Source organism: Rhinolophus ferrumequinum, chromosome 26 (assembly GCF_004115265.2).
Source record: "Rhinolophus ferrumequinum isolate MPI-CBG mRhiFer1 chromosome 26, mRhiFer1_v1.p, whole genome shotgun sequence".
NCBI classification, from domain to species: domain Eukaryota; kingdom Metazoa; phylum Chordata; class Mammalia; order Chiroptera; family Rhinolophidae; genus Rhinolophus; species Rhinolophus ferrumequinum.
In genome coordinates, this window is record NC_046309.1 from 3,540,784 (window position 1) to 3,568,048 (window position 27,265).

At 42.3% G+C, this 27,265-nt stretch overlaps 1 protein-coding gene across 1 annotated transcript in view; it reads left to right on the forward strand.

Annotated features, from left to right (window-relative positions):
• Positions 1 to 900: 900 nt before the first annotated feature.
• Positions 901 to 27,265, forward strand: part of RHEB (Ras homolog, mTORC1 binding) — a 29,988-nt gene continuing 3,623 nt past the window's right edge. Inside the window, exons 1-7 of the mRNA XM_033099043.1 lie at positions 901 to 1,386; positions 16,496 to 16,567; positions 19,439 to 19,506; positions 23,961 to 24,043; positions 24,729 to 24,785; positions 24,901 to 24,948; positions 25,770 to 25,851. Coding sequence (XP_032954934.1) covers positions 1,335 to 1,386; positions 16,496 to 16,567; positions 19,439 to 19,506; positions 23,961 to 24,043; positions 24,729 to 24,785; positions 24,901 to 24,948; positions 25,770 to 25,851 — 462 coding nt within the window. The 5' untranslated portion in view covers positions 901 to 1,334. The remainder of the gene's footprint in view (positions 1,387 to 16,495; positions 16,568 to 19,438; positions 19,507 to 23,960; positions 24,044 to 24,728; positions 24,786 to 24,900; positions 24,949 to 25,769; positions 25,852 to 27,265) is intronic.

Genomic DNA, 27,265 nt, shown 5'->3' on the forward strand with positions numbered 1-27,265 from the left:
GGCAGGAATATCTACCATGATGGAAGTCTCCCTAGCTGGAAATCTCCCAACTGTCCTCACTTCCCAGGCCTGGCTTTCCCCTTCATTTTCCATGACGGAGGCCCCGGGCTGCTGTCCCTGCACTCATCATTGGTGCCCCGCCAAGGGCTCTTCACCAGCACCGGGGAAAAGGGGTTGTCAGTGCGCCTTTTGTGGAAAACACGGCCGCGTCTGGAGAGGTCAGCCCACACCGGAGAGCGAGCCCCGTCGGAATGACGGTTCTGGAACGTTCGCAGCCAACAACAACTAGTGTTTTAAGTTTGTCTACTGAGGTGTGCCGCGTCGGCACGTGGCAGGGTTGAGACCGGAACTGGGGAAACGCACACATTTTGAATGAAATGAAAAACATTTTGAATTAATGCACTGTCCATTCTTCTCACGGCCCCTCACCTTGGATGACGTTTAGTCACCACGTACACCTCCAAACCCAGACTTAAACGCCAATATATCAAAGGGCCTTTAAAAAAACACAGCCAACCCACGGGCCAGGAGGTAACAGCCACGCGCCTCGCGCCTCTCGCCTTTTAACGGCTCGGGGGTAGCGAGTCCACCAACCGCTCGTCGTTTCGCCAATCACCGCGCCCCCCGCAGCTTGCTCCGCCTCTCAACCTGCTCTAACCAATCACTGGGAAGCTAGCTTCTCTCCGCTCCCGCCCGCCCCCCACCCCTGCGACTTCCGAAGCCTTCAAACCTCACTGGCGCACAACCGCGCGGTCGCAGCCTGATTTTATTTTTAGCTCCAGGGCGAGCAGCCCCGCCCTCAGGCTCCGCCTCCTCGCCACCCCCAATGGGAAACGGAGTTTCCGTCGCGTCACCGCGCGGGCGGGCGAAAGTTGTCCAATACACATTGGAGGAGAACTGGCGTAATTAAAAAGCGGCGGAAGACGGAGGGAGGGTCATGACGCAGCGAGTTTCAGTCGTGACATTTCCGGGGGTATCTCGGCGTCGCCTTTTTCTCCCTTTAAAGTAAAACGTTGCCCGACGCACCCCTGTGCTTTTCTGGGGCGGGGGCGGCCGCCGCGGTTGGGGCGGGGGCGCTGACGCGAGTCGCTGGGGAGCCGCCGGCGGCGGCGGCGGGAGGTCACGTGGGCGTGTTTGGGGGCGGGTCCACGCGGCGGTTCCGGGCGGTTGGGCGCGCGAGCTTGGAGCCGAGGCAGCCGCGCCCGCCCGCGCCCGCCCGCCCCGCCCCGCCCCTGGATGCCGCTCTGCCCCGGCGCGGCCGCCGCCGATCGCAGCACAGGAGCCGCCGCCGCCGCAGTTGATGTGGTTGGCCCGGGCCTGAGGAGGCCGCCAAGATGCCGCAGTCCAAGTCCCGGAAGATCGCGATCTTGGGCTACCGGTCCGTGGGTGAGTGGCGGGCGCCGCGCGGCCTCCTTGCGCCCGAGCCCGGCCTCGTCTAGGCGCCGGGACGCGGCGGACCCGGCCAAGTTTGGGGCTGGCGCGGCCATGTGGCGGCCGCGCGTTTCGTAACCAGCCGCCCGCCGCCGCCACCTCCATTTTGAGCGGCGCCGGCGGTGAGGCCGGGCCCCGCGGGGCGGCGGCGGCAGGGGGCGGCCGGGACGCGGGGAGGACGTGTCTGGGGAGGCCGCGGACGCGAGGGGAGTCACAGGTTCGTTCGGGCCCGGGTGGCGCTGGAGGGGTCCGCCGCCCTCCCAGAACTGCCGCAGGGCACCCCAGAGGGAGAAATCGCACCTGTCTCACCGCCTTTTCGCGGCTTGCTGTCGTGATCGCGGCTAGCAGCCTTTCCGCCGCAAATTAAATAAAGTCCGTGGGATTTTAACAAAGGAAACATCACCTCGGGTTTTTTTCTGTCTATGAAGTTAAACATTTTAAAGAAAACCAGGGGCCTAAAGGACGTTTGGCTACTGAGAGCAAGTTTCCTATCGAAGAAGCCCTACAAGAGCCCTCTTGGGTAGCCCCCAGATGCCGCCCCGACCAAAGTAGGAAGGCAGGGAGAAAAACATTTCTGATCTCTCGGTGTCCTATTTTTTTTTTTTTTTTTTTTTTGGCGCAAATAAGGTCAAGTACTTGTAACCGGGCTGTTGAAGTAATTCAGAAGTTTGTTGTGGTGGGGTTTTTTTCCCCCCCAACAAAAGGTTGACGTATTTAAAACTGTTCCCGGCAGTCGCCTTTTTACCGAACTGAGGTGGTCTGTGGTTGGGGTGGGGGGTGGACCGCGTGCCAAAAAAAAGAGTAAGAGAACAGAACCGTTGAACTTCACCGTGCTTCAGGGTGAGGCTTTATTGTCTTTGACAAGCAGAAGCCGGGGGAAATTACATTTATCTTTTCAAGTTGTTTTTAAGGAGTAGCTGTCCAAGGAAAATGTGCACTTGAGTGCAGTGGGGGGAAGGAGCTGAAAGCGAGGGCTTGGAGTCTATGGTGATTGCAACGGGTGGTAACTATACCTGCTGTAGGAAAGCTTGTAACTGCTCACAGCTCTGGATGAACTCCCGACTGCACTTGCTGTTCTCTTCCTCCCCCCATTTTCCACCGTGGGTTCCAGGGTCTGTGCTCTTTGACCAAGATCAGCTACCGCATGCTTACTCATCCTTTTATCATCTCTCTCTGTCAAAGTGCTTTGGGATGGGGGCATCCATCCCAAAGCACTTTGACAGAGAGAGATAGGGGCTTCCAAGAGTCATAGGATGACTGTTGTATGATGCAGTGCCAAATCCTGGGTGTATGTGGGGGAAGAATAGGTGACAGCCTTAACAGCGGCAGCCAAAAGGACCCATGCCTCAAAGTGAGGCTTTTACAGTCACGAATAGTGCACTCCCGAAATGTCCATATGGAACCCCGCATTCATCCATTATTGGCAGCCTGAATCACCCAGCCCTTGCTTCTGTGTTCTCCTTATTTCCTCCTCCTCTGCATTTTGAAGAGTGGGCCTGTGACATGTCTAATCAGATACATAGTGCCCACTAAATGAAGATAGCAGTCTCTGAATAATCAAGTTACAGGTGATATGTACCTGGGCTACCAGATTTCAATTCGAGAATGTCCCAAAGATGCTGACTTACTCACACCTTGAAATTCTTGAGGTGATGATTCTGTAAGCAAGTCTAGTGTTTTATCACTCTTTTGCTAAAGAAGTTCCTTATGTTCAGTTGAAATCCTTCTGTTTTCTCTTCCTTCTCATCATCCCCTTCTAAAGACCCAGATGTGACAGGTCACCGGTTAGTCTTCTCTTCACAAACGTTTATTTTAAACTGTTTATTTTAACAAACAGGCTGTTAAAATACTGTGCTAAATTAGCGTCCAGTGGGACACAAAGTAAGTTCTAGTCCCTATTTTCTGTGCCCTCAATATGTCCTGTTACTATATCCTACTCCATTTTCTCCATATTTATTTTCAAGTGTAGTGATGATTAAAGTAAAAGGTATTTTGCAAAGATTAAATTACTCCCAGTTTTTGCATTTGATTTTAAAGTTCTTAACCTTTGTTCTGAGTCAGGATACTTTGGAGTTTGTGGGGTCTTTTGTTTTGCCAGCAAGGAAGAAGAAAGTGGTTCCCTGATTCCCATGCACTAGCCAGTCTTCAGAGAATTATTCAGTGTGTGGACCTCTAGGAGGTGACTGATGTGTTTGCTTGCAAATGGTGCTATACTAGAGAAAATTTAGCACATTTGTTTCTAGGTTGTGTTATTTTGTGATGCTAATTTGTTGTATCATATTGACTGGGGTTAGAAGTGGTAGATAAAGGTATAGCTAGAAACCATGCCTTTCTTAGAATGTTCTCCTTTTTTTAAAATTTTTCTTTCTTTCTTTTTTTAAGTTTACCTTCAGGTAAAAACTACTAAATGCTATAATTGTTTTAGTACTTGACTTTCAGATTTTGTACTTTTTTGTAAACACTGACGAAACTTCCAGTAAGGAAAATAAAATTCTCAGGTAATTTATACAACTCTTCTTTTCCTGAAGTACTTTTTCCTGTTGTTTACCCTGTGACGCTTTTAAGGACACGTCACCAAAACGCAAGCTGGCTTTCAGGGAGTGCTTTGTATTAATTGTTGTAGTGGTGGCCAAATGTACCAGCTCCCTTACATCCATTGTTTCTGATACAAACAAGTATTCCCATGAGAGGGGGTAACTAAACTTAATCAAGTTAAAGTTGTAGTGTGTGGTAACTATCTTCAAATAAAATCTGCTGCATCTTTCACTGGAATCTTCTACAGAGGCTGTGATAATCTAGTGAACCACTAGAGCATAATCAAAGGTTGTTTGCCATATATCAGCCTCTGAGGTTAACAAGAGAAATGGGATCACAGGAATGTGAAAGATTGTGAGAGAGAAAAATGAAACTGTGTGGTTTGATAAAAGGCAATTCAGCAGAAGTAACTCAAATTATTACCTTGTCAAATGTTTTATGTAGTAAGGAAGATGCATCCTTTGATTTGGTACTTCATAGGGAAAGATGTCATTAAATTTGTTATAAATAGCATATCCGATTGTATTCTGATTTACTATTTTTAAATTATCTTGTTCTTTTCTGATACATTTAGTTGGAAAAATTAAAAAGTCAAACATTGTTTGCCGCCTGTAAAATCTATTAGTATGTGAAATTGTGTGTTCTGGCACTTAATAGCATTTTGAAGTTGTGTACTCGGGTCGGGGGAGTCCTGTAGTGACCACTTTTTGTTGAAGCTTGAAATTAACTTTTTCAGTGTCATTCATTGTTCTGTACAAGAGAATAATCAGAGCTTGCAATCAGGGCATGTGGGTTGCTTCTACATTTTGGCTGTTAGGAATTACGCTGTCCTGGACATTCCTGTGCAAAGTTTTGTGTAGACATGTTTTCACTATTCTTGGGTATATTTTAGGAGTGGAATTGCTGGGTAATACGGTGACTTTATGTTTGACATTTTGAGGCACTGCCAGACTGTTTTCCAAAGCAGCTGGACCATTTTACATTCCCATCAATAGTTGAAATTGGTTTCAATTTCACCAACACTTGTAATTGTCTTTTTTATTCTATCACTCATAATGGAGGCAAAGTAGTATCGTACATGATTTACAAATATTTTGTATTCTGTGGGTTATCTTTTCACTTTTTTGATGATGTCCTTTAAAGCAAAAGGTTTTAAATTTTGACAAAGTCTAATTTAGTTTTTCTTTTGTCATTTTTGCTTTTCGTATCTAAGAAACCATTGCCTAATCCAAGGCCTTGTAGATTTATTACTGTGTTTTCTTCTAAATGCTTTATACTTTGAGCTTTTACGTTTGGGTCTAAGATATATTCAGAGTTAGTTTTTGTACATGGTGGGAGGTAGGAGTACAGATTCATTCTTTTGCACGCAGCTATCGAGTTGTCCCAGCCCCTTTCGTTACAACTGGTCTTTCCTCATGGAATTGTCTGACATCCTTGTCCAAAACTACGTGACCATTAATGCACGTGTTTTTTTCTGGACTCTGTTCCTTTGATCTATGTCTGTCCAATATGCCATTATCACTCCATTTTGATTACTGTAGTTTTGTAGTAAGTTTCAAAACAGGGAATGTGAGTCCTCTAACTTTATTCTTTTTCAAGATTGTTACGGCTTTTCTGAGTCCCTTGCATTTCCATATACATTAAACTTCCTAAAGGACTCTTATCAGTTTCTGCAAAAAAGCAACTGTGATTTTGATAGAATGTTTTACAATTTTGCAAGTACCTTTAAAAGTCTGGTTTTAAAAACAGCTGAATTCTCCTATCTGCTTCTGAATTCATTCCCTTGCAATGTGATACTTTAATGAAGTATATGAAGGAAAATCCAGCTTTGCACAGGTACATAGTTGGGAAAGGGAGGAGTATTTTAATAGCTTTCTCAGATAATTGTAGATATTCTTTGATACCCACCTAAACTGCCAGAGGTGGTGAGTTTCTTAGAGGTTAGTTGTAGTATGCAATCTGAAATCATATGGATGAATTTTTCTGTTCTGTTACATTGAACTCTATTGGTTTGTTTTACACTTTGAATGGATCTACCCATGCCTGATTTTAGAACATTATACATTGGTCATTTGGAAAATATTGGTTCACTATTATGTAGATCCTTCCACATTTTGACACGTTTCAACACAGTGTTTTTTAAATCACTTTTTTAATATCACCACCAGTCTCCTCAGAAAAATCTAGATAATGGGAAGCTGTTAAGCTCACCATAAGTGATGCAAGTTTTCCAAAATCCTAATTTCCTTTCGAGAGTTTGATTTTATTGTTAGCAAAGTGCTAGCAGTTATACTTGGAGTGACAGTCTCATTTCTTTCATTTTCAAGAAAAAGTCTGCCAAATACCCACATTTGAAATAATGATCTTTTGTTGGTAAAAATGGTGTTCCATGATAAAAATGGCTATTTCAGATCACTTCTCAGACAATTGCACATGTGCTTTACTTTGAGATAGCCGTCACGCTTCAGTATGCATATGTCCCGCTTTGTCATGCAGAATATTAAAAAGACATGTTCTTAAGGGTCAAGATTTAGTAAAATTAATAATTTTACTGCTTCCTCAAGGACACTGTTAAGTGAATTTTTTTATTTTTATTTTTGTAATGTAAGTACATGATAGTGAAGAATACAGTGACTTTCCACTACAGTTTGTAACCACTCTTGATTCCTGCTAAGGATACCAAGCCAGAAGTTTTACCCGCCATTGCTTTTGCACCATTAGTACAAATATGAACATAGTGACAAAGGCAGATAATATCTTGGCTTTTTTATGAAAATAGTTTTGATCTCATGAGCCTTCTGGAAAAGTCTCGAGGACCCCCAGAGTTTCACAGATTACACTTTGAGAACCATTGAACTGTGGGTACAGAATCTTGCTAGACAGCTGCTCAGTGTTCCACGGAGTTGAATCGAGAGTGGCTGCATCCTAGATGCTGTTCAAGGGAATGTGGAGAGCACAGTCTTCGGGGAGAGGCTGCAGGGGAGAGGCCCTGCAGCGTGGGAAGAGTCAGGGATGGGAGGCAGGAAAGGAGACGGGGGGTGGCCAGAACATCCTGAGGTTGTAGGAAAGGGAGTCAGGAGCTGGTTTTCCCAGGAACATTAGGGGATCATTCCTTCTGAGCAGTAAGTTACTAAAGCCTGGGCAGACTTAGGATATCTCAATGCCAGTTGACTTGACCTCTGATCGTGGTGCAATTTGGGGTGTGTTGTTTTTTTGACCTAATAAGGGCGAGGCTCCCAAAGAGTAATAAAAATTGCCAAGGGTGGCAACGTACCAGGACCTGTATACCACTACTAACGTGGTTTTCAAATATAGCTATCAGGATAAAAGTAAAAACAGCAACTTTATCACAAAATGAGAAACAGCCATCTCTACCTGTGATTATGAAGTCAAAAATGTACACCACTTTCCTTAGTTTAAGGTCTGCAATAAGGAGTTAGTAACTTCAGTATTGTTCATGAGTAGATGAGTTATTTGAATAAATCAGAACTGAACTTGAACATGATTGTGTAAGTTAAAGCATTATGAAATCTTTAGTGATCACATTTGAGAGAACCTTTATTCTTGTGCGTAGTTTATCATAAAGTACCAAATTAAGTTTTACCAGTTGTTAGAGTACTCACTGTCTGAAACTGGGAACTGTCAGAATGCAGACTGCTCAGTACCTTTTACATGAATTGCATGATTGATTTAGAAATATAACTTAATATCTCAAACAGAAAGATCCTGGAATACTGTTTTAGTATTTTAATATCCTTAAATGTATATTGGGCTTCTGATGAAAAAGAGTTTTATGTAGGACATCTGAATTTGAAGTCTAAATTGGTATTAGTTTAGAACAGAAGTGCTAGAAACCTTGTATTGCTCTCTGTGGACAAGTGGAAGTAGGGTGATTTAAGGATCCTGATAAAATTAACTCCTTCGTGTCCTTGGTTCGTTGGTGGTGGAACTGTAATATAATTGAGTTCCCCCTTACTTCTGTTCCCCCTCCATTTATCTTGTTATTGTGCTTGCTTGCTTGCAGAAGGACTCTTTGGGGACTTTTGAAACAGAAATTGGTATTTTAACAAGACCTGTGATCCTGCTTTTTGCAAGATTAAAAGTTGGATGTTAATTCCTTGATGGCATGATAAAGAATTTGTGAACATGGAGACAAAGATACTGGCTTTTATAGTTAATATAGTTCTATGAAATGGAAATGCTTTTCTAAGACTTGTAAGTCTTAGATGGAAATGCTTTTTAGATATTTTGCTTTTTTCCAAATTTAAATCAGTCACTTTGGAATTTTTTAATTTTTTCCTTGTGACTTTAATTATTATGAATAAGCAAGTATGAGCCCCTTCAGTGCAAGGACACTGAAAAAATCCCGTTCTCGGACCCGTGTAGGTGAGGCCCAGCTTCTCAGCTAGGTTGATCTTACCAAGCACCAGTATTTCTGCCTGGGCAGGAATTCGTCATTTGGAAATTATTTCAAATATAGAAACAAGTAAAAAACGTATTTGTCATGGCTGTTGAGGAGAGAAACTGGCATTTAAAACCAGTCAATCAGACTTCAGTTTCCAATCAGGCACGTAAGTACCTTCAAAGTCATGTCTACATGAGAATGTCCAAACCTGTAAGAGAGTGTTTATTTGAGACAGACAGAATACACCTGGAGGCAGGATCGCAACAGACTGAGAAAATGCTTCCCATTTGGAGTTTATTTTAAAGAGAATGTTTTAAAATATAGGTTCCTTTTATTCTTGTTCATGATTTGGATGAGTGACTGAATAAAAACATAAATGGCAAGGTTCAATCATGGTGGCCAACATCAAGACAGAGAAGGCGTGGCAAACTGCACAGCACACCGAGGTAAAATGCGACAGTCCACGGCGTGAGTGGGAGTGGGAACACACTATGGAATTTCCACTCTGCCTGCTAGGAAGTAACGACATGAGGTCTGGTGCGTTTCTGACCCCGCTTATATGGCCCCGGGGACAGCAGGGGCAGGAAGGAGTACATGGCGCTGAGATACGAGAGCGTCACTGAGGTGGCTCCTGAAGGAAAGGAGGACCATGACACACAAGCCACAAATGTGAAAAGGCTTCTATTTACGTGTCAGAAAAACTGTGTGTATGGGGTGAGAGACCTGGATTGATTTTTCTGGGCCTTTTCGTTGGCCTTGTTCTCACTGTGAACTCTGAACCACTGGGAGAGCAGAGCGTTCCCTCCAGTCTGGGTGTCACATGGTGGGGAGCATTGCCAGCTGAGAGTGGTGGTTCTTCACTTGGAGTTCCTGAGCTTTCCCTGAGAGTGCAGGTCTGTTGTTCTGGGGAGAGTCCGGGGCTCTGATCATCCATCCATCCAGAGGATTTCAGTGCCCTCCAAAAATTGAATTGCTGAAATGACTGGTTGAAGCAGGACAGTTTGTGGCTTGTGTCACATGTTCAAATAGGTGTGCGTTAAGTGTTTGAAGAAACAAGTCCCTACTGTGTATTTAGTGGCAAAGACTATTGCAGGCCTGATCCCTGCCCTCAGGGAGCTTCAGCCTAGTGAGGGAGCCACGCTGCTCTTGGTGGGGTGCTGCTCTTGGTGGGGTGCGCATGAACTCTGTGAGTAGGTAGTATTAATGGGCCTGTTTCGCAGATGAGGAAGCCGAGCTACAGAAAGTTTAAATGATTTGCCCAAGGTCAGTTACTCAGTGTCTGAGCCGGGATTTGAACTTATGCAGTGGCTCCAGAGCCAGCACTCCTTAACCAGCTGCTACACACATTATAATTTAAATACAGCTGGGAGAAATGCTTTGAGAGGAATTATCCAAGGGACAGCTGATGGAACCATGGGTGGGGGTGGGAGAACTGTCCCTAGAGAACTGTCATTAAGGCTGGAGTTGGCCGGGCAGCGGGTGGGGCACAGGGGCAGGAGAAGAAGGGCGGAGCCTGCCAGTAGAAAGGAACTGCGTGCAGGGCTCCAAGGCGTGAGAAAGAGCTTGGCATTGGGAGGAGTAAAGAGGAGGCTGTGTCCGGACTGGTGAATGAGGGGAAGAAGACTCAGCTGGGAGTGGCCAGGAGGTCACATGGGACTTCTCTGGGTGCCCAGTGTCTACCGTGGGGCCCTGTTGAAAGTTTTAGACGTTTCCCTAGAAACGGTGGAAAGTCACTGAAGGGTTTGAAGCAACGAGTACAATGATCTTCTGCACCAGGATTGGCCAACTTTTTCTGTGAAAGGCTGGGTAGTAAACATCGCAGGCTTTGTAGGCCACGTGGCCTCTGTCACAGCTACTCACTTCTGCCTTTTGTAACACACAGCAGTCATAGACGATACGTAAACAAACGGACATGGCCGTGGGCCAGTAACACTTCATTTATGGACACTGACGTTTGAATTTCATTTCATTTTCAAGTGACATGCAATATTATTGATTCTTCTTCAAACATTTAAAGATGTAAAAACCATTCTTAGTTCATAGGCTGTACACAAACAGACCGTGGGCCCAGTCTGGCCCCTGGTCTGTAGTTTGCTGATCCCGTTTTAGCTCCTCAAAGAGATCCCTCCCACTGCTCTGTGCAGTGGATGGGGACAGCCCGGGAATGGAAGGGGGAATGAAGTTCACCCTCAAGGTGTCATGGACGAGTGTAGTGCAGGTGACATGAAGAGAGATTGGAGATGTCATGAGGAAGAATCAGTAAGACTTGTGATGTGGGAGAAGGTGAGGGTACCTTCAGGTGCTCAGCTGAGTGTCCGAGTGGGCACTGGTGCCACTGGCTAAAGTGAGAAACGGTAAACGAGGGACGGGGCTGGGGGTGGACCGGTCATTGCTTACCTGCCGGGTCCACACCCTTGCCTTGTCTTCCGGCAAAGAGGCCTCAGGGATCCACCCTGTTCTCGTGGTCAGCTGCGTCTCCATGGGTGCATTGAACCTGGGTTAGTGGAACTGGAAGTAACAGATCCTTTTCTGGAGAGTGCAGTCACGTTCATGGTCAAGCATGGAGCAGCCGACAGCTGCAGCGACCACGAGGTCTTTCTGTAGCACCGAGAGCAAAAGAGGGAAGGGACATCCGCCAGGATACCGCCTTGGATTTTCAAAGATACTAGGTTGGTGCAAAAGGCACTGCGGCTTAAAATGCAAAAACCACAATTACTTTTGCACCAACCTAATAGTTCAATATTTCAGAGGCACCATTAACAAAGCACATGGAATGCAGTAAACCAATAGAAAAACTAAGTGTTTCTTGGTTCTGAGAAACTAAGAATAGTTTATAACTATTTCAGGAGGAGGGTTTAGAGGAGACCAGGAGGGAATGGATCTTGAGTACAAGGGGCTAGAATAGCTTTTGTGGGAAGAGGGGTGTGATGACATCTTCCTTTGACCCTTGTGATAATGTAAAGAGGGCCAGACAGACAGGGCTGCATTGCATAACCCGGGGATGCAAGGAGGCGTCCACAGGGTGAGTGGAAGATAGAGGTGGTCGCAGCAGGTTGACCCCCAGGTTAGGGACCACCCCTTAGTCATGGCTGCGTCTTAGTGCCCTATGAAGTGTTGTGTGATCTGAGCTGCTGGAAGGAACTGGAGGATTTGGGGACACCCTGGAGGCTGGAGGAAATAGGTGATTTAGGGTGATGGGTTAGATTTGAACTTGTTGCCTGAGGACAGTGGTTCTTAAACTTGAGTATGCAGCGAATGGATGGGTGAGGGTGTTGTTAATATTCCCATCCTGTAGGTTTGGGTGGGACACAAGAATGTGAATTTGTAGTGAGTGACCGTGTGATGTTGCTGGGACACTTTCCTGCTGTGGGAGGAAAAGAAGCAATGACAGAGGATCCCTAACGAGACTGGGGGCGGGGTGCACACCTTCGCTTGAGAATGGTCACCAACCCACTTGCTTGTGGGACTTTTCTGCAGCAGAGCTCAACAGGCTCAACAAAGCAAATGACTAGATTAAGATCACAGGATTTATCGGGGAGCCCAGAGAAAGGAAATTGGAGGGTTCTGACAAAAGACGAGTGGACAGTGACTTAGCTTGGGACTTAAACTGATAGGGAAGAAGCAGTGGAGATTGGCAATTCAGGGTATGACGTATAAAGTACTCTATTTCTAAGCTTTTTGGCTATAACCTGTAGTAAAAAATACATCCTACCTTGTGACCCAGTCATAAATGTGTCTATAACCAAAACAAAAAAGTCTCGTAACACCTTTATTATTTGCATTCCATTCTGGTGTTCCTATTTTTTAAAAAACAGTGTTGGTCATAGTTCAGTGTGTTGATTTCATGACCTGGTGGGTTCCAAGCCCTGATTAGAAGACATTGCTTCCAGAGATGGTCTGGATGAGATGCTGGGAGTCAGAAAGTGGGGGCCCTGAGATGGGTCCATGGGGGTACAGGTGTTGGAGGTGGAGTCGTCTGGGTGGTAACCAGGTCATGGCGCGCTCCTGAGATGGGTCTCTGACGTGGCATGCAGATAGTTAATGGAGGCAGGGCCAGTGCCTGGGAAGCATCCATATACCTGGACATAAGTGATGTCAAGAATTTGAGATGAAAATGAAAGCAGTCTAGGAACAGGTTGTATCCCAAATACATTACAGGATCCTAAGTGGACCCTTCTGCCGCATGACTTGATGGATTAGGGCCTAGATTATGTCCCAGGGAACAAGGAACGTGTCAGCTGTTACAGAGAGTGTGGGTTTGAAGTGGGGAGGGGGAGAGTCATATACAAGTAGTTATTTTTTTAGGAGAAGCATGAAAACTAGTTCAAAATTCATCTGAAAACTGTTGCAGTATTTTGTGTAAGCAGTACCGTTTTGCAAAAATCATGAAGTGTGCGATTCAATCAACAATTTTGAAAGGTTGTCTTCTGCAGTGAAAATAACTGGATTAAAAAATTTACGGTGCCATTATATCATTGCAAAAATATATGTAACAGTACTATTTTTACCTGGTGAAGTTTAGGTGAAACTTTTTTAAAATAATTAAGATTTTTAAAGTTAGGGTAGTTTTTAGTTTGCAGGAAGAGTATTTGGAAGTTAATGTGAGATACTGGAGTGATGATTTTCAAACCTTTCATAATACTGTGTTATGTCATCCAATGAGTGATTTATGTCTCTGTATGTTGATAAACACACACCTGGGTGTGTGCTGCTGTCAGTTTAGTTCAGGTCATTGCTGTATTATTGTCATGCAACATTTTTCCAGGAACTGAGCTGGAGTTTGAGATTCCCCTCCGGTTGCACATATTTATGAGCCTTCTGAGAGCATGATCGTTGCTAAAATAACCAGTGTTCCAGAATCTGAATTTGACAAGGACAGAGGCCAAAATTTGTAAATGTATGAGGTTATTGGGGAAATTCAAAAGGTGATCAAGTGCAGAATATAATTTGCTCTAGATCAACCAGGCCTTTTGTAGCTGCAAGCAGACTGCATGGAAAATTTGACCAAAAGAGCTGAATTCCTTGCTTTAGAGAACAAGGACGTCCCTTAAAGCCACAAATTACTAGAACCACAACTGACAACACTATGTGCAGTGGAATTTATTTACTAAGATTAATTATCATGTAGTGCTGACTTGTAAAAATTTCAACACTAGTAGTCTAATAATACTAATTTTAATGGAAACAGCAGAAAACCACTGTGTCATGTCAGCAAATGTAGCCTTCCGGTCCCTTCTTAATTTAAATAATTAACGACCTCCCCCTAGGGGAGAGTCCAGTGGAGTGGAGGCCCTGGGGAGAGGAAGCTTTTCTTCAGTCCTGCTTCTGCTAATGAATAAGCCCTTTTCTCCCAGGACCATCTGGTTGAGAAATCCAGCTTGCTCCTTGCTGTCAACCTCCATTGTGATTTGGGTTGGACTACGTTGTCTGCTCTTGGCAGAATGATTACTTATGTTTTCAAGTTAAGTGTGACTTTAGCCTGTCAACTAGTGTATGTCCTTTGTGATACAAATGAGGAAGTCTCCTTTGGATATGTCCCAGTAATTGTATTTTTTTAAATGTGATCCACTTGTTAGCTGTAATATCTCTTGCTGTCTTATTTAATGGGTATAATTTTCTTTTCAATTTGTGGTTTCCTAACTTTCACCTCCTGAGGCTATTCTCACCCTCCCTCTGCCCCTGCAGGTAGGGCTGTTGAGACAGACCTACCTGGTGCCAATGAAGAGAACCAAATAATAGTGATTCCTACTGGTTTCCCTCAGCTTTGGAGGAGTTTTCACATGTATCGTACATAACGCCTTTCTTTACTATTTTTAATCCAGTTCTACTTCCAAAAAAGTTAGAAAAATCTTTTAAATTTCTTTCTTCCCTTTTTCCTTTGTAACTCTTACCTTCAGGGAAGAGTTTTATCTTCAGGGAAAAAAATTGTCTCTTTCTTCTTCCCTTCTTTCCATTTGTAAGGCAAAAAAACCCACTTACCCTACATAAGGGTATCAAAAGCCCACCAGAGTGCCTGGAAGTATTCTTGAGAAGCCCTAAAAAAGTTTCTTTCTTTTTAATTCTTTTGCGTCAAGCAATAACATTCAATGTAAAGAAGAATTTTCTTATTCTTTAACATTTTTCAGTTTTGCTAACATATTACAAAAGAGGGTTTTTTTATCTTGCTATTTACATTTCATAAAACAGTTGTGCTATATTCTGAGCTAAATGCTCCTTTATGAGCTAGCTTACATAACATGGTTTCTTTTGAACACAATTCATTTGAAATGTGTGCAGTTCCTGGACAACTGCCGTATCCCAATGCCACAGGCAGGCCCATGCGTGGGTACCAATAAATACTAGATAATTGTTTCTTAATTTCTGTTGAACTATGTTTCCTAGTCACATGTATAAAAGTGGGATTTTTTGTAAGATCCGAATGTATGAGCGAGCCCTTTGGAGGTCTGAGTTTTAATTCATTTGTCCAGAAACTCAAGTGTCTGCAGGGTCTCCATAGACTAATTAATGAATAAAAATAATTTCAGATAACTGCAAGCGCTCAAAAGAAAGAAAACAGGATGGTGTGATGGAGTGACTGGCGGGAGGGAGTGGCTGCCACCTTAATGGGGTAGTTTTAGTGAAGGCTTCTCTGAAGAGACGTTTGAGCTTAGACCAGAATGATGACAAAAATGAGTCAGACCTTCAGGATCTAGAGATGCCAGAACAAAGGTGCTAAGGCGGTAGGACGTGGCAGGGACAGACGGGATGTGACAGGCACCTAGGGAGAGGCTGGGTAGGGGGAAGTGGTAGCAGACAGGTTAGGGAGGTGGGCAGAGCAGGGGCTGGCCGAGAGGGCCTGCCGTCAGGAGCCATGGTTTGGAGCAGGACAGGAACGTGTAGTTGCCAGAAACTCTTGTAATCTGCTTTGTAGAGAGTGATTTCAGTTTTCAGTAATTCTAGAGACATTTCTGCGGAGCCTGCCAACCTGGGGGTGTTCTAGCTGTCTCCCAGCAGCTCCCACTGTAAGCCAGCTTTTTCATGAATAAATGTCTCAGTACATGGGGACTGCGTGTGGCGTGAACACGGTGTGCCCCTGTGAGCTGCGTCTCCGCGCTGTGGAGGAAGGCAGGCAGAACTGAAACCCCTGCACTTAGCGAATCCCACTCTTGGCTCTGCCGGCAGGACCTTTGAGATGGAAGTTGATAGGACAGCAGCATCTGGAGGGTGTGTTTAATAATGCTCTGAGGACTAGGACTGACAGGCGAGAGAGGGAAGGGCTTGGGGGAGTCAGGGAGGAACCACTTCCTATTTCCTGGTGAGAACATAATCTGGACTTGGTGCTCACACTGTTTCTCCACAAGGAAGCTTGCTCTAGTCCCCTGGTCGAAATTTAGGTAACACATAGAGGGGCGAACACTTAGTTGGTGCTTCGTTAGCGTGCAGACTCAGTTATTACTGGTGATAGTTGTGAAGTCCAGACGCTCCTAGGCCTTTGATCTGAATGATTAGGACGGGATTTCTACCTTCAAAGAGCTTTTAAATAAAGACTTTGTCATTTTTTTTCAGATGACCCTCTGTAAAAGCTGTACCTGGTAACACTTGTAACAGCCATTAGGAAGGCGCCCAAAGAAACTAATCATGTTTTATTAATTTCCATATTAAAATTAATGGCCAGATTTCAAGGAGACTAGAGGAAATCAGGTTAGCTTAGACCTAATTTAAGAGTTTACCTTTAACAGCATATGTAATGTGCTTGTTAGTCAGCAATGTTTGTTAATGTCACAAAAGTATTTAATTCATAATAGCTTAATTGCCTAAGTGCTAATTAAAAGAATGTTTTCTGATCTCAGTACCTTCACTTTCTTCATGTTTTGTTTTGTTTATTGTAAGATTAATTTTTTTTTTAATTTTTATTGGGGACTATTGGGGAACAGTGTGTTTTTCCAGGACCCATCAGCTCCAAGTCAAGCCGTTGTGTTCACTCTAGTTGTGGAGGGCGCAGCTCACTGTCCCATGTGGGAATCGAACTGGCGACCTTGGTATTATGAGCTCGCACTCTCACCAACTGAGCCAACCAGCCGCCCTAAAATTAATTTTTTTACCTTGATATGCCACTATATACTGAGCTGTTGCTTTCTTTTATAGGGAAATCCTCGTTGACAATTCAGTTTGTTGAAGGCCAATTTGTTGACTCCTACGATCCAACCATAGAGAACAGTAAGTATTGTTTTCAAGAATTTATAAACTGAGAAGCCTGCCTGTTGCGTACAAACAGCCATTGTGTGTTCCTGGAGGCTTTGGTTGCAGGGCTATTCCATTAAACATATAGATCTCCAACTCGGATCTAAAGCTGCTGCCAAAAACTTTGCCCACTATGCAGTGAATCACTTTTTATTCCTTGTCCAGTGTAGAAATCGTTACTCAATTCCACAGGAACCCGGAGTCCTCATTTTCCAGGCTTTGCTTTAGGAAGATGGAAGTAGTGTGCACCCTTTCCCCCCGCTCAACAGTACCCTTTCTTAGGGATCCTGAGCTTGAACAGAAAGGATGGAGACGCTCCTGATCTTTTGTATCCTACCCTCGTGCTGCCGCAAGCCGCCCCAATGCCTTCCAGTTTGAGAGACTTCGAGAAGGCTGTGGAGACGTGAGTTGTCATGGGGTTGGAGAGAGCAGCTGCAGCATGAAAACAAAGCCTGTCGGCCCCTCAGGCCAGGCGCAGACAAAGCACTGAAGACCAGACCAGCCACAGCTTTTATCTTGTCCAGTTTCAGTGGTTTCAGAATCTTCCTGTCGGATTCTAGGGCCCTGAGCCAAGTCTTAATTCTAGGGCTCGTGGATGAGAATCTGAAATAATTCCATTCGGGGAAGTTGTTGGGAACTGGTCTTGTTTCAGGCCACCTTACAACCCCACGTAGCTTGGAACCAGTCTTCTCAGCTTCTTGACACCTCAGATTTGTCACTAGGAACATAACACATTTAAACATGGGAGTCATGAACACCTGACTGGCATATTAGACATGAAGCCGCCTTAACAGCCAGGCTCACAAACTTGAACAGCTAGATTCGCAGATTTCACCAGCCCAGAGCTTGCGAGAGAGACTTCAAAAGAGGCTCTTGACAGGGGGGTTGACAGACAACATACAGCCCGCAGGCCAAATAGGTTTTTGCATTTTTTATATTTGTAACAAGTCAAAAGAAGAGTAATGTTTGTGATATGTGAACGTTATATGAAATTCAAATTTCAGCATCTATAAATAAAGTTTTATTGGAACACAGCCATGCTCATTCATGTACATACTGTCTATGGCTGCTTGTTCTCTACAATAGCAGAGTTGGTGAATAGTTGCAACAGAGACCATATGGCCCACAAAGCTTAAAATACTTACTATCTGGCCCTCTGGCTAAAAATACTCAGCTGTCCTGTGTGTCCCAGTGTGACAGGGAAGGTACCTGACAGCGTGTCTGTGTCCTGTCTCCTTCCTTCGTTGGGGTGTCAGCTCACTAAGGTCGAGGACTGCAGTCTTCAGCACCAAGAGCAGTGCTAGTGGTGATAACGGGCACTCGAGAAATAATTCTGGAATGAATGAATGAATGGTGTTTTGTTTCGATAATCTTTTCATAATAGCCATACTTCATAACCACGGTTACCTAGTTCTAATCGAAGGTTGCTGTTTTCTTGCTCGCCATCATTTCTTATATCATTTTCATTGAGTCTAAAATGTACTTTTTGATCTTATCAAAGGTATCTGAGGCAGGTTTTCACACAGGTACCACATGACTGCCTCCTGGCCACCAGGGATTGAAAGCATAGTTACGCACTACGCCTCCCAAGTTCAGGGAAGTTGTGGTGTGAAAAAAAAAATACAGTAGAATATTTTCTTGGAATTGATAAAACGGGTTCTATTGGGTGTTCCCTATCTTGAAACAATCTGATTTAGTTTTCATCTAATTTAACTATTTCCTTAGGTGATAATTTCCAGAAAAGGAATGATATCAAGTGTGGCAGTTGGCTTGAGTAGTCTGGTCTGATTTTCACTCTCCTATCCTAGCACCCCTGCTGGCATAGGAAAAGTATGATGCTAGTACGCTTCTCCTGGATTATTGCTTCTCTTCCAGCGCCCTTTCTTTCCCCAGGGAGCTCATCCTTCTGCTAAGATCTCCTCTCTGCCTTCCTTGTTGCTTGCAGTTTTCTCTCCTAACTGTCATCTGTCTGTTTTTTTTCCTTTTGGCTGTGGGACAAAGTGGGCAAAAGTGCACATAGATTCTGCTGCCCAGCTTTGATCAAGTCGAATGGGCAGCCAGGACATTTGAGGACTCCTCATGAGCCAAGATGCTGGGACAGCGTGCAGAAATCTCTTCCGTTTAGTTGTCAGGGTTCCAGATGGTTCCTTGTAATAGTCAGTTACTATTAATAGTTCTTTCCTCTTTTGTCTATATTTGTTTGAAGTCTGCCTCCTCAGAATTCTGAATTGTCTTTTCCGGAAGTTTTTTGAGTCTGATTTTTTTTCCCCCCCTTAGTAGGGAAAAGAAATTGTGACAAATTGCTTGGATCCTTAAGCTAAATGGGAATGATGGCTTCACACAACACAGCACATCTGTTCCATTGCGGTTTTATCTGTCAATAAAATTGTTAAATTTTTTTATGCTAAAAAATGTAGCATTTCAGTTAATATTAGCTCTTTGTGCTCTGACACCAGACTTCCTATAAATTAATGAAAAGTTTTGTGCTTTTGATTCATTCTAGAAATCAAACTTCATGTAATACATTTCACTTTTTCACAGGAGAACAGACTGTCCACAGATAGAACACTCAGATTACTTTGATCAGATAGGAATTATTGCTTGATTTCAGTTTCTTTGAAAACATTCATTATTTACCCAATCTTGATTTTAGTCAGCCAGTGTTTTTTGGTTAAATAATGGAAGTAGGGAAGCATCTATAAACTCAGAGATCTTTTCTGCTCTGTGAAATGTGGTAAGGAGATTATTAGGGACTCTGCTTACTTACGTGTCATTATTCAAGATTTAGTGATCTAAAGTGAATTCCTTTTTTATTTAGCTAACATGTGACTTCCTTTTCCCCTATAGCTTTCACAAAATTGATCACAGTAAATGGACAAGAATATCATCTTCAACTCGTAGACACAGCCGGGCAGGTAAGTATCTCTAGGAGCTCAGACTCTCCATCACACAGCAGCTATGATGGTCCTGGCTCTGGCTTTGATGCTAAAACACAGCAGCAGCAAGACTGAGAAAACCTCAGATGATTTATGTGTGACTATCGATAGGCTGTCTCCTTTACCTTTTTTAAAACATTTGTAGCAGTTTTTCAAATAATCACTTTGGTTTTCTGCTTTAGAATTGTTTTAACTATATCCATAACATTGTGAAGGTTTATGTTTATTACAGGAGAGTGGTTTTTCTGTTTTCTAAGCTTGAATTCTATATCAGAGACTCGTGTTAGTGCCTTTTCTCCCTTCGTAGTATGTGTTCTCCTTCCTTAAGAACAAAAGTACATTTTTTCTAGGGGAAAGGCATGAGAAAAGCATGGGGCAGAAACGAGTTGGTGTATAGTATTATTATATATGATTACAAGATTAAGAGGTTTCGATTTGATTTACTAGACAGTAGGTAATTGTCAAGGGTTAAGTAACCCAAAAAAAGAGATTCTTGGGTTAATGTGACAGTGATTTGGGGAATGGATCACTAGGGGAATTGCCTGGAAGCAAAGGGTAAAAAAAATTAAGAACTTGAAGGGAACAAAGAAACCCCTTTTGACAGCTTAATTTCCCCATTACCATAGCATCCAGTCCAACTTTTACTAGAAGCCATTCCATTAAGCTGAATTTATTTCAGTTCACTGGAGGATGGGGAGTGGAAAGCAGCTGCAGTGCTAGTTTCTAACACCTCACCTCACCTTGCATCTTATGATCAGCAAAGGACCAGGCTAGCAGGAGGGGGAGTGTATTTTAGTTTGGTTGGCCATGTTAAATGGAGGCCTTTTTCTGGAACTTGGGAAACTTGGGATAGGCCTATCTTGGTTTGGGATGAACTCCCTCTGCTTTGTTTTGAAGTGAACCTGGAAGGAAAGTGTAACCCCTAGTGAAGCAAGAAAATAGCTGTATTGAGTCGTCATAGCACTGGAGAAACCCTGGAATTCCCCATTCTGGAAGCTTCAAATAAAGTAAATCAAATGTCTGTGCCAGAGGGTTATGACATGTAACTCTCATTCACGCTACACACTCCTACCTGGTGGTGGACATAACAGGTGTGACACAGGCCTTTCTTTCTGCTGCAGTTCCATCCTCATTCTGTAGAGACTGGATGGGATGACACAAACGCTTATTGCTCCAAGATCTGTTTTTAAATTAGATTCATATGGGCTGGCTCTGGGGTTAAGACACCTAGTACGAGAGAAAGGTGATTAAAGGGCAAATTCTTTAAAAGTAATCTAATCATTTTGTTCACTAGCTTGCAGATTTTAGGAGTAAAAACGCCCATAATAAATTGCTGTATAGCAATATATGACAGTAAGTGCTGTTTACTTAGTTTATGTTCTAGCCGATAGAGTTGCCCAGCTAGGGATGATGATGAACATAGTTAAATACAAGTTGATTATTTTTAGTTTGTCTGAAATACTTTGTTTTGGTCTAATTTCAGTAGACTTAATGACAAGTGAGTCAATGACAATTGATGTTATGTCAGATTCCCCTTTTAAAAAAAAAGTATTAAGCTTGTTTTCTTAAAATAGTGATAAATGCATGTTACAAAAATAAAGTAGCACAAAAGAGTAAGTAGCAAAACTTAAATTTTTCCCATTCTACCTACCTAAGCTCCACCCCCATAACAGCAACCTGTCGATCAGTTTCGAGTATATGCTTCCAAGATATTTTATACATGAACATGCAAAGGGAGTTTTAAGTCAGTTTTTTACACAAAAAGTAACATAGCTCTGTATCTCCATCTTGGAGATTATTCCATATGAGTACATATGGCCTCTTTTTTTTCTCCCCAGGGCTGCAGAATATCCCGTTGTTTGGCTCTATCGTAATTTAACTTGACGTACAGTTAGGTTGTTTCCAGCCTTGCTCCCACCAGTGGTGCTGCCATCAATACTTTGTGTCATTTTAGACAGATGGTACGATGTAAGAGGATGCCTGGGTGGACTTGCTGGGTCATAGGGTCACCGTTTACATGCTCCCCAGCGGCGAATCGGAGTGCCCGCTTCCGTAACCCTCCCCGACACCGTCCATCTGCTAGGGAAAAACAGGATCTCAGCATTATTTTAACAAGTATTTTTCTTATTAGGAGGAAGTTCGATCATATTTGCCCATGTTGGAGGGTATTTGTCTTTCTTTTTCTGTTATTTATCCTGTTTATTCATGTACTTTGCTGTTGGGTCTCTGCTTACTGATTTGAGAGACCCCTTAATATGTGAAGAAAATTAGTGTTTTGTATATGATATGCAAGGTTTCGTTTTCAGTTTGTTTTCATTCATGGTTTTGTTTCAAAGGTTTTCAAACAAAAGAACTTTTTCATTATTTTTTCTTAAATTCTCACATCTACTGTGCACGTAGTTTCAATTTCCATCTTTAAGTCTTTGATTCCTCCGGAATACATTTTCACTGAGGTGTGAGTTAGAGATCCAGCTTAGCCATTTACCCCCAGATGGCTCTGCGTTTGTTCCCTATACATTTTGTTGAGGGTTACTTTTTATCCTTACTGATTTGAAATGCCAATATTATCATATCCCTAAGTCCCATATGTGTTTGGGTCTGTAGATTTTTAATTCCTGAAGCTTTATGGTTTCCACCCACCTGCCTCCACAGTTGCTATTCTTTGTCAGAAATTATGCTTCTATCCAGGATTGTGTTACATTTATATATTAATTTAGGGTTAATTAATGGGTGTCCTCTGACGATTCTGCAAGTTCCTGCTGGAGACTGGCATTCTGTTCTGTTTAAGTCTTATCTCTTGGGAGTATTTTAACCTTTTCTTCAGATGAATCATATATTTTTATTTTGTTTGGTTTATTCCTAGGCAGTTTGTCCTTTTTGGTTGCTGCTGCAGCTAAGAATCTTTTTCCTCCATTATACTTTCTAACCAAGTTGTTTTTTGCACCATGCTTCTTAAATATGATTACTCTTTATTTCCACATCTTCCCTTCAGGGAAAAGGTAATTTGAACTTTGGATCCACTGTAGCTGAGCTGGTGACTAAAATCATTTGGAATTTTGTTTTTAATCTGGGTAGAGAGATCTGTCGTTTCATTAATAATTTGTTTTTAAAAAATCAACACTAAAATGGATTCAACTTAATGGAACTTACACTAATAATGAAAACAAACAAAGGTTTTATTTTGCACATGTAGTAAGCTCTGATGTAGAAATGCTATTTTCTGATTAATGACCACTATTTATGATATCAAATAGTTGATAGTAAAACTTAATTTTTGTTTTTAAAAGACACATTACCATAGGGCAATAACTCTAGGTCATCGTGAACATTGGTTGTAACCACATTGTGGAATTGCGAAGTTAACAGTCTCTTGATCTAATAGTGGCTGGCCTTGATTTTTCATGATAGCGCCTGGGATATGTGGTATACTGACAAGTTATATTTCGACTGAGGATGAAATGTTTGTACCGGGCAGTGGTGTGCATTAATGAAAGCTGCATTGACATTAGAACCTCATGTATGCTTTAATAATTCTGTATCTAATGCAGTTTCATAAAGCCTTATGAAACCGGATACTACTACCGTGGTTCCCCAAAAATAAGACCTAGCCGGACAATCAGCTCTAATGCATCTTTTGGAGCAAAAATGAATATAAGACCCGGTATTATATTATATTACATTATGTCATGTCATATCATATCATATTAATTATATTCCTGGTATTACAGTAAAATAAGACCAGGTCTTATATTAATTTTTGCTCCAAAGACACATTAGAGCTGATTGTCCAGCTAGGTCTTATTTTCGGGGAAACACGGTATGGCGGCTGCACAACGTGTGCCTTTGTTTTTAATTCCTAAAGTGGTTCAATAAATAACTCATTTGATCCTCAAAGTCTGGGCCCCCACTCTGTTTGAGTGTCGTGCCTTGATTCCCTTCTCCTCTTGCTCCACTGACGACCAGTAGGTTGGTGTTCAGGCCATTGTGACTCACATGCAGAAAACAGGGCAAGCGGTAATAACAGTAATTCGATATATGAAAACACAGATTTATGGAAGAAACCAGGAGCACTTGTCAATTTTCTGTGAGGTCAGAGATTCTGGACTTTTCGTGCATACAAGAAACATCGTCATGCTTCTCCCTTAAAATGAGAACATGGAATCTGTCTTTTCAGTCCTTCCATCCTCTTCTCCCAGGATTTGTGAGTCATTAGCCTTCCCCAAAAGTCTTAGAATAGCCAGAGTCATTTTTGAAAATTACCTTAAAGCACATTATCACCCCCACCCCAGCCAGTCATAAGTAAATCTTGAGTGTGTAGGCTATGTTTCTAGAATAATATTGTAATCCACTTTTTGTTTAATTTCTTTTGACCAGGTAATATGTGAAAAACGGGGTGCTCGTTATGCCATATGATGATTTTTTTTCTTCCACAGGATGAATATTCCATCTTTCCTCAGACATACTCCATAGATATTAATGGTTATATTCTTGTGTATTCTGTTACATCAATCAAAAGGTAAGACTCTTGCTTCTTGTTTGAGTTTGTTTGCTATGTAGAGGAAGCATTAATCCTTATAAAGGGTCATGCTGGAATTGGTAGTAGTAACAGTCAGACTTAATTATTAAGCTAAGTGTTTTTCAGTAATTGTTTTGTGGCGCCAACAGATTGTTTAGGGATGAAAATTATCCTGATAGATGTTGTCTTACACTGATGGACTAAAAGCTCTGTTTCTTACCTAAAGCTGCCTAGATTGACCATGACTGAACACAGTATGAGCTTTTCTGCTAATTGAAATAGGAAATACATAAATTGATTCCCTTTTGGTGTGTTTTCACCATATTAATGTGGAACACGGTTGACTGGTAGGCTCTCTCACTGAGGAACTTTCTACAGACAGTTACTCAGAGATTAAAATTTGTGTTTATGTGGTTTGTCAGGTCAGTGTTAGACTTTTACCATTTAAATGTCATACATATTTCATTTCGAATATTCTCAATAAGGGTTACTGAGTGTTAAATACATGCACATGTGAAATGTTGCTAGGAAAAAAATAAAGGAATTTTGTGTTCAGTTCATTTTATATTAAAATGGTGAGTCTGTGACATTTTCTATTTTTCCCCACAATAAACATTATATCGCAAACATTTAAAAACATCAGAGATAAGATGGATGTCTTAATTTCATACTTTTTCTTTTATAGTTTCGAAGTGATTAAAGTTATCCACGGCAAATTGTTGGATATGGTGGGGAAAGTGCAGTAAGTAGTAATATTTTATCTCTTGTTAGATATAGTCATTATAACAGTACCGTCTGAACAATAAAATCTGGCACTGACTACTTTGGCTTTCTTTTTTTTTCTCTTTTATTAACAGAATACCTATTATGTTGGTTGGGAATAAGAAAGACCTACATATGGAAAGGTATGTAGCTTTTAAATAATTGCTGATTTATAAAATCAAGTATAAGGTGATTTATTCGCTGAAGTTTTAGTTTTAATTATTGTTTTTAGGGTAAGAATATTTTTAGCTGCAGCGTATCTGTGTTCCTTCCTGCTGTAGCACATACAGATACAGCATATCTGTATAGCAGTGATTGTGCTTAGAAGCAAAACTGCCTTGAAAAATGTTTCCTCTAGAAAAAAGAGAGCAAACACTACAGAAAATTATCTTTAGGTTCTTCTGTCACTTTGTGTAAAGCAGACTCTTTAAAAGACAATGGGGCCTGGATGTATACATTGTTCCCCAATAAAGTCCTGTTCCCCTTCCCCAATAAAATCTTTAAAAAAAAATAAAAAATAAAAAAAATAAAGACAATGGTAACAGTCATTTATTCAACATTTTTGAGTACTTGGGGTTAGGATTAGAGTGATGAAGAAGGCGGGCAAGGACCCATTCCCTTGGATCCTAATTCTAGAGAGAAGACTTAAGCAGCTAGTGCACAGCAATCAAACTACAGGCCCTGCCACAATTGCTCTGTTCTTGGGTGCTTCCAGCCTCGCTGGAAAACATGGACGTCCTAGAGAACAGTCATGCCCTGTGAGCTGTCGGGCCTTGCTGGAGCACAGGCAGTCTGCAGGGCACGGTCTATTCTGTTCCCCAGCTCGGGCGTAAGCAGAGTACTCGTCTGTGTCACACACGGGCGTGAGGAAAGAAGTGAGGAAAACAAGGCCCGTTTCATAAGTATTGACGTTTTAGAGAATCAAGAGCAAAGCTCTTTAATTAGAATTTTCTTTTTCCTTTAGGGTGATCAGTTACGAAGAAGGGAAAGCATTAGCAGAATCTTGGAATGCAGCTTTTTTGGAATCTTCTGCTAAAGAAAATCAGGTTCGTAGTTTTTAAAGCTCATTCACACTGCGTCCCATCCCTCGCAAGCACGTTCCTCTTAGTCAGCATTTCAGCACCAATTTGATGACTTCTGTTTAATCTTGATCCTTCCCTCATTTCTGTTATCTATCTCTCACTTGTTTTAGGAGATACTATTTATGTTTTAATTCAGTCAATTTTCTACTTACGGTGGGACCTGGAGTATTTGTGGGATAAACAGAAATCAATAGTAAAAGAAATACTACCTTTGGGAACATATATTATCATTTTTGTTTTATACTAAAGGCTGGTTCGGAAATGAGTCCCGATGTAGAAAAGAGACAAGAAAGGTCTTAAATCACTATGGCAATAATTTTGTACCCACACTTCCTCTCTTTTTCTGTAGCATGCAGCTGAGTTAGGTGCATGTGTTGTTTTTAACACAAACTATTAAGACCTGTTTTACAGACATTTCTGACCAATTTCAGCCCTGCAGATGTTCCTTTAAAGGTGTATCCGAGGGAGGACTATTCTGTGTCAGAAGGCTTCACATAGCGACTCTTTCCTTTCATGGCTTTATTCAGATCTGCAGCGCCCAAGCTTGTCTCCTGCCTCCATTTTCTCACCAGTGTATTTCTCTTTGCTGCCGTTAATTGTCTAAAGCTATAGATCAGATGCTGTCACCCTCTACTAAGAAATTGTCAATGTGTTGCCATTGTCTGTAGAGCAAGGCTCAAAGCCCTTAGCATGTTCACGATTTGTACTTATCCAGTTTCTTCTCTCCCCACATCCCTGTACTTGTCAGTCACACCAAACTACCGTGTTTCCCCGAAAATAAGACCTAGCCAGACAATCAGCTCTAATGTGTCTTTTGGAGTAAAAATTAATATAAGATGCTGTCTTATTTCACTATAAGACCCGGTCTTATTTCACTATAAGACCGGGTCTTATATTAATTTTTGCTCCAAAAGACACATTAGAGCTGATTGTCCAGCTAGGTCTTATTTTCGGGGAAACACGGTACTCCCACTTCCTTAAACACAGTGGGTACTTTCAAAATACCTTTCCTTTACCCGTGTTCTTCTCTGGCTTAAAATGTCCTTTCTCTCATTAACTGCTTACATTCAAATGGTGTTTTATTTACTTTCTACATGTTATCGTGTCTGATCCTCCAATGAGATTAGCTGGTTTTCTTTTCTGTGAGGAACCTACAGTTCAGTGAGGGCGGCGGGTTCTGGCAGAGGATGTTGGGTACAGTCAGCCTGGCACTCCTGTTTCTTAGCTCTGCCACATCTCCCCGTTACTGAGACCCCTAACCCCCCAGATTCTGCTTCCATTTCACCTTCATTGACCCATCCCACTAAAATTACTAGTAGTTTCTTCCCTCTTCTCCCCTTAAGTCATTCCGAGACCCAAGGCAGCATCATGGACCTTC